The 11,283-nt window shown below is 40.1% G+C and overlaps 1 protein-coding gene and 1 long non-coding RNA gene across 2 annotated transcripts in view; one reads left to right on the top strand and one right to left on the bottom strand.

Moving 5' to 3' along the window:
• Positions 1-241: 241 nt before the first annotated feature.
• On the bottom strand, positions 242-6,101 carry LOC122240252. Its single transcript, XR_006219705.1, has 3 exons — positions 5,876-6,101; positions 2,698-2,920; positions 242-351 (listed from the first exon to the last, which is right to left on the bottom strand). It is a non-coding gene; the product is annotated as an uncharacterized LOC122240252 (long non-coding RNA).
• A 235-nt stretch (positions 6,102-6,336) lies between these two features.
• Positions 6,337-11,283, top strand: part of PTCHD3 (patched domain containing 3) — a 49,959-nt gene continuing 45,012 nt past the window's right edge. The window contains 3 exon segments of the mRNA XM_042991287.1: positions 6,337-6,486; positions 6,489-7,201; positions 8,115-8,236. Of these exon segments, the coding sequence (XP_042847221.1) occupies positions 6,339-6,486; positions 6,489-7,201; positions 8,115-8,236 (983 nt within the window). The 5' untranslated portion in view covers positions 6,337-6,338.

Genomic DNA, 11,283 nt, shown 5'->3' with positions numbered 1-11,283 from the left:
ACTTAATGCAACTTTAATTAATTATGAGAAACCATTTTGCACATATGTGAAATATCTACACAATCCTCATCAACTAGAACACTGGGTGACATCGAAAATTAGATGTTAATGTTGAAAAGAAGGTAAAATATTCACAGGAGACAAAGCCATTTTAAGGAAGAGAGTATTTTATATTTCATAATTATTTGAAGCATCCAGGAGAGCAAGGCTTCTTTTTTTCCATAAGTATGTATGGGCCTCTTCCTTTGCTTGGCAATATTCTCGATATTCTTCCTGAATGAGGTTTACTCTGGCTTCTTGGGCAAGCTGACCTTCTGCCACAGATCCAATTACTTCTTTCACTAACTCACTCTAGCAGGAGAGAATTCAGATGAAAAAGTTCTGTATTTGGTGTATGTATGCTTTACTGCTTCTTATTTCAAGCCTGATTGTATTAGAATGTCAACGTGATGTCTGTGCCGATAGTCTTACTATTATGAATCCACGTTATATTCTGACACTTAGGGTTTTAAAGCATTTTTTAGGGTTAAAGAATAATAATACTATTTGCCACATACGTAAAGGAAGGAGAGACTCCACATGGTCTTCCCAATAGATTAACACACATGATTTGATAAAAAATTTAACTCATTGGGGCACCTGGGTGGCTCAGTCGGTTGAGAGTCCAACTTCAGCTCAGGTCATGATCTCACAGCTCGTGGGTTCGAGCCCCACATTGGGCTCTGTGCTGACAGCTCAGAGCCTGGAGCGTGCTTCGGATTCTGTGTCTCCCTTTCTCTCTGCCCCTAACCCACTTGCATTCTGTCTCTGTCTCTCTCAAAAATAAATAAACATTAAAAAAGTTTTTAAAAAAATTTAACTCATTCATGATAAAAATTTAAAAAACCCACTTGATAGCAAACTCTCCTTACCTTCATAAAGGTATAAAACTAAAACAAATAAAAAATCCCACTCGGGGTGCCTGGGTGGCTCAGTCAGTTAAGCGTCTGACTGCAGCTCAGGTCACGATCTCATGGTTCGTGGGTTTAAGCCCCACATAGGGCTCTTTGCTGACAGCTCAGAATCTGGAGCCTGCCTCGGATTCTGTGTCCCCCCACCCCACCTCTGCTTCTTACCCACTCGCGCTTTGTCTCTCTCTCTCTCAAAAATAAACATTAAAAAAAAAATGTTTTTAAATCTAACAGAGGAAACTAGAGTAATGTTCCCAGAGGGAGCACAAGCCCAGGAGATAACTGAGTAACTGCAGGTGCTCTTGGAGATATTCCCTTTAAGGACAGGAAAGCTAGTCAAAGTGGTTACAGAAAAACTGAATAGACTTTTAAGTCAAGAACTTGGGCAATTAGAATAGATGCCGTATTATTAAGTCAGTGTCCAGGTAAAGATTTTTGTATCTCCTGAGCCCTAGGGAACCAAGAGCTTCTAGAGTTATATCTCAGAAGAGAAGCACAGAAAAAGGAGAAACACTAAATGAGGGAGGACCAAAGTGATTGACCCTGGTCCCTAAGTCCATGTGGGGTAATGGGAGAGAATGAATTCATCCAATGGAGGTGAAGGTGGACAAGGTAAGGTGAACAGTTGGTGGTTTGATAATTCAGTAACTCCTTGGCTTCATACTTCTGCCTGTGGGAGCCTTCCCAAAACAAAAATAGAGTCTGTTAGGGAAAAAAACCAATGTCTGAGTCCTAAATCAAGGGGAAGTAATAAAGAGAGAGCAGTCAGTCCCACCAAACAGGGCTGCTTACAGGTTTTTGAGAAGGAAAGGAATCACTGTGAGGGTCAGGATAGGATTTATAAAACTAAGGGAACCTTCCTGAAAAGAGTAGAAGAAATGTAGCCTGGAAGAGTGGGTAGTTTTGCCATGATCTCCACCACAGAAAACGGTGTGACAGAGGAAAGATTTCCATCCCATTCACGTGAAGTAAGTTCTTAGAGTATAGAAAATCCAAAAGCTGAAAAGGGTTAGTTTTTTGCGAGAGAGAACATGGCAGTAGGATTGGTCCTCACTAGGCCCAAGGGGGAAAGACTTCAGTAGTCTTTACTGAGTAACAGAATAACAGATTCTGTTCAGAAATCTGCTGAGGATGATTCTACAACTGAAACGGATGTGGGGGCCTCAGGGTAAAGCGTCCCTAGGACGTAGATTCTAGGGCCTACACAGATTCTGCTCAAATAGGACTAGACAGAATTCACACTCAATCCAGGAGTACATGGTCTACACAGGCAATGGAAGTTCAGCGGTATTGGATATTTTTCAAGGCATTATGGCATGCTAATTAAAAGTATGGACTTTGAGGCCATTGTGCCTGGGTTCCTATCCCAGCTCTACCTCTTACTACCTGTGTGATTTGGGGCAAGTTACTTAGCTTCTCTCTGTCACATTTTCCACTTCTCAAAGGGAGAAGATAGTACTTCGCTCGTGGAGTTCTTAGGATTAAATTATTTAAATTGTGTGAAATTATTTAAAACACGTTGAAATTCAATAAGGGCTATTATTAGAAATATTTTCATCATTGAATGGGACTTAAAAATGTTTTTTAATGTTTACTTATGTTTATTTAATGTTTTTTTATGTTTATCATGACCTGAGCTGAAGTCAGATGCTTAACCAGCTGAGCCACCCAGGCACCCCGCCTGTTAGATTTTTTTTAAGACTCTAGTCACTCTCTCCAGCCAATTAGTTACTAAATTATTTCCCACCTTTTAAAGTCCTACTCCATAAGCTGTCCAGTCTGGTTGTTGTTGCTGTTTTATCCTTTCCATATGTTGAGCGTGACCTTCAAGATCTCCTTTTTCCTCTTCTGTTTAATATGTTCTCCCAATTCCAACACTTCCATTAAGGAAATCTTTATTTTTCTTTTCTCAAGCATTTTCCAATTTGTCTTCTGCTGTTTCCTGAGCCATCTCTTTAGGTATTGCTATACTACAGAAAAGGAGAAATTCACCTTATAATATAAAAAGGAATTTAGGGGCACCTGAATGTCTCAGTCCGGTGAGCATCTAACTCTTGATTTCTGCTCAGGTCATGATCCCAGAGTCGTGGGACTGAGCCCCACATCAGGCTCCACACTGAGCAAAGAGACTGCTTAAGATTCTCTCTCTCTCTCTCTCTCTCTCTCTCTTCCTCTGCCCCCTCCCCTGCGCTTTCTCTCTCTCTAAAATAAAATTAAATTTTTTTTAGAAACTTAATGAAAGCCAATGATAAAGTAACTACTTCAAAGAGTTTTACCATCAGCATTATGAACCCCAAGTCCATAAAAACCTGAGCTCTCTTGCTTCCAAGCCAATCCCAATGTACAAGAACTTATCAACCTTCGGCTGTGTCACAGTTGCTAATGTCCCATTGGACCAAGTAAGTCACATAGCCAAACCCAGAGTCAATGTGGGAGGGAACCATGACAAATCATAAATTCTGGGAGCCATGATTCATTGGAGACCATCAATATAAGAGCCTACCACTCTACCACAATATGTACATGCATCTTAACAATATGTTTCTTCTGCAACACTACATTCATGGTCAGTTCTTTCTGCTGCCCTTTCTTCAGTTTCTTTCTTAATTACTCGTGTTTCAGTTTTAGAGCTTCTTCTCAATGACCAATCAATTTATTAAATCTTTACATTTCAGTTTAGAAAAGGAAAACTGAGTGACTCCATAATGCTCTGTGACAGATTATTATACAAGTTAGGAGAAACAGCTATACTGTGTTAATTTTAACAAGCAAAAAAGGAAATGGGGAAAAGCTTAATATAGGTCAGGGCAAAAGATGCAAAAAGATACCTCATGTCTCAGTGAGAACGCAGGCATCTGAGCAGACCCTATGGGATCTACAGAATACATTTCAGCCATGATGTCTGCCATATTTGAATTAGATAATTTCTAGAGCTATGGAAAGATAAACAGGACCACCTAAGTTATGACTAACATTTGAGTGTCCTCTGAGTACCTCTGAGTAGGCAGGGATGAATGAGACAGAGTTTCTCTGAGGAGCTCATGGTCAAGTGTAGGAAACAGATTATCATATAACTAAAATACACAGTTAAAACAGAAACATCTTATAAATATTAATGGGCAAATTTTTTAATAAAAAAATAAAATTCCCTTTATTAATATCAAACTCAGTTTGGCTAATGTGAGAGAATAGGTATTAGAAAAGGAGAAGGGGCGGGAAGCAAAAGAGAAGGGAGGAGAAGAGAAAAAAAATGGAGCGCAGGGGCTGCTTGAGAAGGACTGGGGAACAGAAGGAAATGGAATCTACATGGTGATAGAAGATACAAGGAATGCTTTGTCTGCTTCATTTTATCTAGACTGAAGGTGGATAAGAAGGAGACTAGATAAAATTTTAAGTTCTAAACTATATTCTTGAATTCCCAATACCCGTCCCCTCCTCATACAAAAGGCATTTTCTGAAGTATGGAGAATCCTATCCTGACACAGTAGACACCATTCTCAAATTGAAGGCCAGAGGGTCTTCCTGAATTGAAAGGAAGAGCCTTTAGAGACTTCCTTAATTAGAAGCCATGTCACTTCTAGGCAATGTTACAGCTTCACCTGGAGAAGTGTAGAGTTCTGAAACCAATCTTTCAGAGCCTTTCTGGCTTTTATAACTCAAAAATAGGCGATGAGCTCATTTTGGAAATGCTACATTCCTTTTATGAAATGATACAGAAAAACTGGTGGAAAATAACTAATAGTGGTATTTTTGATTGACATTCTAGACCCGCACAAACATTAGTAATCTAGATAACGAGATTAATAAAATAATCTGGAATCAATAATCTATAACGAAGAAACTAGATAAAATCAAATCCCAGGGTACATATTTTACTATAGAATTTATTTGCACTTCACAGTGCCTGATTTAGGAGCAATTGTAGAAATTTACTTGTGTTTTGAGATGAAAAACACACATTGATGTTGTGCTAGAGAAATACTTTATAAAGATGGGCTGGAAGAGGCCCTGTGTTTGGATGTGTACATTATAGAGTACTTGTGAACACCTTCACCCTACCATTTCCTCTTAAATGTTTAGGAGAACAGCTGAGCCATTCTCTCCATAACGTAGACATGGTTCAACAAATGGAATTCTCAGATCAGTTCCTCTATCTACAGACTTTAAATGTGATACAGAAGCCACTAGGTTTATAGCACACCAGCGATGAACTCAAGATGTAGCTATAATTAGGACTTGGAAACACAGATGAAAGAGAGAAGGAATCTTCAGTTTCCTTTACCATAACTTTTAAAATAGAAAACGGGTGCCATCTTGTGGTTATTTTAATAAGGTCGCTCAAACAATGACTTTCTGGAGACGCAACTTAACAAAATCTCCTATTTCTTTCTCCTTGAAAATACTGTTAAACATATCTTTCTTAAACTCTTGGACTTGGTACTCTTACAATCTGGAGATTTCATTAAAATGCTAGACCTACCCACATAAAAACACAATCACAATAATATTAGGTGACTACCAACCATGAAAAGCATGGCAAGCAATTTTCATAATTCTTAAGAACCGCTCAAGACCTGCTTCTCGGTTGCGTGCATGTTAAAAGGTAGGTAAAGGTTTTCGTAAAAACGGTGACATGAACACAGGGGTCCCTCCATCCTGGGAACTGTGGGCGGAATAGACCCAAGATAAATACCCACTTTTCAGCCCACTTATTTACTTCTAACTTTTTACAAGAAGAATATATGTTACGTTTGTAGTTAACAAAAAGAATCACTAAACCAGGTGTACGAGGTTCACCTTACCCGAGAACTGTGTTACTGGATGCTCCCCGGAAAGGCAACACCACGTGTGTGTGTGTGTGTGTGTGTGTGTGTGTGTGTGTGTGTGTGTGTGTGTAAGTCTTGTAGAAGAGGCACGCATCTTACTGTTTAGTGTTTGTGTACTAACTTCCTGGGAGCATCAGGCACGCCACAGACAATTTGGGGCTAGTTGGGCTATGAGTCAAAACACGTGCTTCCCAACGAACCTTCGGGATACAGGTGCGAGCAGCCGGAACTCAAACAGACTTCCGTAGAATTTCTCCAGGAAACCGTCGTGTGGGGCGGAGATGGGCGCTCGGTCCAGTGGCTGCTTTCTAATCTGCTGTCACGTTTGAGACCCTGGCCTTTCCTTCCCGGAAATGAGCCTTAGTCCCTCCGAGGTGGCGCCAGAGGCCCCGCCGGAGGCGGAGGCGGAGGCGCCGGCGCCAGCAGAGCAGGAGCCCGCAGCAGAGGAGCCGGGCCCAGGTCGGAGGCGAGGCGGCAACCCGAGGCAGGGCCGGGCTCAGAGCCGCTGCCGGCCTCCAAGCACGAGTCAGAGCAGTTCTTCGGTCGAAGACAGGAACCCGAGATGACCTGGGCTTCGGGGCAGTTGCCAGAGCCCGCTAGGGCGCCCCATTCACATCCGGTGTCAGTGAGGGGGGATTCCTCGCTGCCCGCATATCCGTCGGAAAACCGGATGTCCGAGAGACCCCGCTGCCACACCGACTGCCTGGAGGCCTCTTCCGAAGGCTGGGATGCGAAGTGGGCGCGCACCCCTGGATCTTACTGCTGGTGCCCATGGTGCTGATGGCCGCTCTGGGCACCGGTTTGATTTACCTGCCCAAGGATGTAGAAGAAAACCTCGAGGAGCAGTACACCCCAATAGGGAGCCCGGCCAAGGCCGAGCGGCGCTTTGTGCAGGAACACTTCACCACCAACGACTGTTACCGCTTCTCCATCTCCAGGAAGAGCACCGAGGTCAATTTCGCTTGTATTCTAGTGGTCTCCAACACGACCTCCCTGCTAGAACAAGCAGTCTTATCAGAAGTTGGTAAAGTGGATGACGTGATCCAGGATCTGTATGCAATGGGGGAAAACGGAACCCAGATCCACTACAATCAGGTGTGTGCCAAGCACCAGGGTCTCTGCGTGCCTTCCAACCCACTCCTGTATGCCTGGCAGATGAACAGGGACCTCGACCTGAGAAATGTCACTTTCCCAATCTACAACCACACCGGTCAGCCCATCTACCTGGCTGGCACCATTGGAGGAACTTTCTTAGGCGAGAGGATGGGAATGAACCAGTTACTCCTGGAAGCCAAAGCCGTGAGGTTGCCCTACTACCTGAAAACTGAGGATCGAGAGGACAACGAGCGTAGTAAGAAATGGTTGATCCATTTCCTGAACCAATTTAGCAACATTGAAAAGCATCTGGCCTTGAAGAGGATGCAGGTATCTGGTGACTGAGTTTTATAGGAAGGGTTTATAGGCTGAGTTTTATAGACCGGGAGAAGGTGGGAGGGGTAAGAACACGTTTTCCAAGTAGTAGCACTCCTGGATTATTTGATGGAGTCCTTGACTTGCAGCTGGGAGTGCTCTACTCTGTTTGGCACTTAATCCAACTTCCTTAATCTCACACACCAAAGGATGCCACACAGCATAAATCCTTAATAAATTCTGGTGGAAAACACAAATCCTACATCCTTAAGGTAGGTCTGCTCAGTGCAGACATTGATCATCAGGTTTTCCAGTCAAATTACTTTAAAATCCTTACTCTTAAAGTCTTTGCTATTTTGGGGAACCCCTGAAATGTGTTTGGAGTTCATTTGAATAAAAGCAACAAACTTTTAAGAAGTTCCATGGTATTATTGAAAAGAGAATTAGCTCACTATTTACCAAGTAAGTTATATAGCCTAGTGCCAGGCACATGCTAGCTATTCTGTAACTAATAGTTGTGAATAAGCCTGGTCAAAGTGAGACAACTATTGGAAAAATACCAGATCCTTCTGAAATATCAATGAAATTAAAATAGTAAAAGACTAAAAGACAACGACCTACTAAAATTTTGGAAAAAGCCACAATTTCTGTAATTATGAATGGTTTCACAATCTTAGGTAGATCTCAGATTTTGTGTATTCAGGAGGTTTAAACCTTGGGTTTCTGAAAGAAACTTTAGAAAGCGTGCCACAGATTTGTGGGAAGAAGCACACTTATGTTAATCTTTATTCTAAAATCACGATTCACATATTTTGACCTTTTACTAAATCTTAACATGTTTCAGTAAGCTATAGTGTTTCAATAGGGTTTGTGACTCACACAAATATTGGAATGAAAAGTTATTTACTTGAGTAAATTTTTGTGGCAGGTGGTCTACTTTACATCAATTTCTAGACAACTGGAATTTGAAGCAACTTTGATGACAGTGATCCCTTTGTTTCACTTGGCATACCTTCTAATCATATTATTTGCAATCATATCATGCTACAGGTAAAATGGTTTCATTGTTTCTTAACTCTTTTTAATAGATATTTTTGGGTGGCAAAATACATATAATTGATATAAAATATGCCATTCTAATCATTTTAAGTGTATATTTCAGTGGCATTAATTACATTCACACTGTTGTGCAACCATCACAACTATCTGGTTTTTTTCATTTTTATGTTTTTACGTTTATTTATTTTTGATAGAGACAGAGCACAAGTGGGGGAGGGGCAGAGAGAGAAGGAGACAGAATTGGAAGCAGGCTCCAGGCTCTGAGCTGTCAGCACAGAGCCCGCCGCGGGGCTTGAACCCACACACTGGGAGATCATGACCTGAGCCGAAGTCGGACGCTTAATGGGCCACCCAGGCGCCCCAGAACTGTCTGTTTCTAAATCTTTCCATCCCCCAAACAGAAACTGTATAACCCTTAGGCAGTAACTCTCCGTGGCCTCCCCCCAGTCCCGGCTAACCTTCATCTACTTTCTATCTCTATGAATTTGCTTATTCTAGAGATTTCATATAAGTGGAATCACACAATATTTGTACTTTTGTAACTGGCTTATTTCACTTGGCATAATGTTTTCAAGGTTCCTCTATATCCTAGCACGTATCAAAACTTCATTTTTATGACTGGTATTTCACCGTATACATACAGCACTGTTTATACACTTAACTGTTGATGGGCGCTTGGAATGTTTCCACTTTTTGGCTTTTGTGAATAATGCTGCAACGAACATTGACGTACAAATATTTTCTTGAGCTCCTGTTTTCTATTATTTTCAGTATATACCTGGGAATTGAATTGGTGGGTGGTGTGATAATTCTATGTTCAGTTCTTTGAAGAACCGCCAAATCCTACCAGCAATGTATAAAGATTCCAATTTCTCCGCATCCTCACCAACACTTGTTTTTTGTTTTATTGACAATAGTCAACTTAATAGTGACAAAGTGTGGTTTGATTTACATTTCCCTAATTACTAATGATCTTAAGTATCTTTTCATGTGTTTATTGGCCATATGTACATCTTTGGAGAAATGTCTATGCAAGTCCTTTGCCCATTTTTTAATTTGGTTGTCTTTTTGTTTTTGAGTCCTGTTGTTGGTGAGTACTTTGTATATTTGGTTTTAAGTTTGTTTTTTTTTATTTCAAGAGAGAAGAAATATGAATGGGGGAGGGTCAGAAAGAGAGGAGAGAGAGAGAATCCCAATCAGGCTCCACACTGCTAGCACAGAGCCTGATGTGGGGCGTGAACCCACAAACCATGAGATCATGACCTGAGCTGAAGTCGGATACTCAACTGACTGAACCACCCAGACACCTCAGTATTTTGTATGTTTTAAATATTAAGCCTTTATCAGATATATGATTTATAAATATTTTCTCCCACTCTGTGTATTATCTCTTCACTTTCTTGATAATGTCTTTAATGCACAAGAGTTTTTAATTTTGATGAAATCCACTTTATCTTATTTTTTCTTTTGCTATATACTTATATCTAAGAATCCATTGACAAGTTCAATGTCATGCACATTTGCCCTGTGTTTCCTTCTAAGAGTTTTATGGTTTTAGCCCTCATATTTAGGTTGTTGATCAATTTTTAGTTCACTTTTGTATATGTAGTGTGAGTAGGGGTTTAACTTCATTCTTGTGCATGGAAATCCATGTGGAAATCCATGTTTCCATGTTGATTGCTGGAAATCCAGTTTTCCAGGTCCCATGTGATGAACAGACTATTCTTTCCCAGTTGATTGGACTTGGCATCCTTGTAAAAAAATCAATTGGTTGTAGATGTATGGGTTTATTTCTGGACTCTAAATTATATGCCATGAGCCTACATGTCTGTTGATGTGCCAGTACCACACTGTTTTGATTCCTGTAGCTTTGTTATGAGTTTTGAAATCTGGAAATCTCAGTCCTCCAATTTTTATCGTCCTTCTCATGATTATTTTGGATATCTAGGACTCCTTGCAATTCCATATGAATTTGAGGGTTGACTTTTCCATTTCTGGGGTGGGAGGAAGGTCATTGAAATTTTGATAAAGATTGTGTTGAATCTGTAGGTTGCTTTAAGTGAGATTAACATTTTAACAATACTGTCTTCCTCCCTGTGAACTAAGGTTGTATTTCCATTAATTTAGGTCTTCTTTAGTTTCTTTCACTAAATTTTTGTAACTTTCTGCCTTTCACCTCCTTGGTTAAATTTATTTCTAAATATTTTATTCTTTTAGACACTAAATGGAATTGCTTTTTTCATTTCATTTTTGGATCGTTCATTGCACGTATATAGAAACACAACTGGTATTTGTGTGTTGATCTTGTATCCTGCACCTTTGCTCAATTTGTTTATTAACTCTATTAATTTTATTGTGGTTTCTTTGGAATTTTCATATATAGAATCATGTAATCTGTGAAAAGGGATAGTTATACTTCTTCATTTCCAACTTGAATTCCTTTTATTTCCATTTCTTATTTAATTCCTCTGGATAGCACTTCCACTTCAATGTCAAGTGTCATTGGTGAAAGTGGGCATCTTTATCTTGTTCCTGATTTTGAAGGGAAATCTTTCAGTCTTTCACTTTTGATTATATTGTTAGATATTCAGTTCTTATAATGGTCCCTGTCATTTTGAGGCAGTTCCTTTCTATTCCTTGTTTTTGAGGGTTTGTTTTTAATCATAATTGGGTGTTGGATTTTGTCAAATGCCTTTTTTGCATCTATTGAGATGATCATGTAGATTTTATCCTTTGTTCTATTAGTGTGATATGTTACTTGATGATTTTTCCCATGTTGAACCACTCTTGCATTCCTGGGATAAATCCTAGTTGGTAATGATGTATAATCTTTTTAATGTGCTATTGAATTGAGTTTGCAGAATTTTATTAAGGGCATTTGAATCTACATTCGTAAGATATTGATCTATGGTTTTCTTCTTGTAATCTTTGTCTGGGATTGGTATCAGTGTATGTTGGTCTCATAGAATGAGTTAGGGAGTGTTTCTTCCTTTTCAACTTTTTGGAAGGACTTGAGAAGGATTGGTGTTACTTCTTCT

This window comes from Panthera tigris, chromosome B4 (assembly GCF_018350195.1).
Source record: "Panthera tigris isolate Pti1 chromosome B4, P.tigris_Pti1_mat1.1, whole genome shotgun sequence".
Taxonomy (NCBI): Eukaryota; Metazoa; Chordata; class Mammalia; order Carnivora; family Felidae; genus Panthera; species Panthera tigris.
This window is presented reverse-complemented; position numbering and strand designations above follow the sequence as displayed.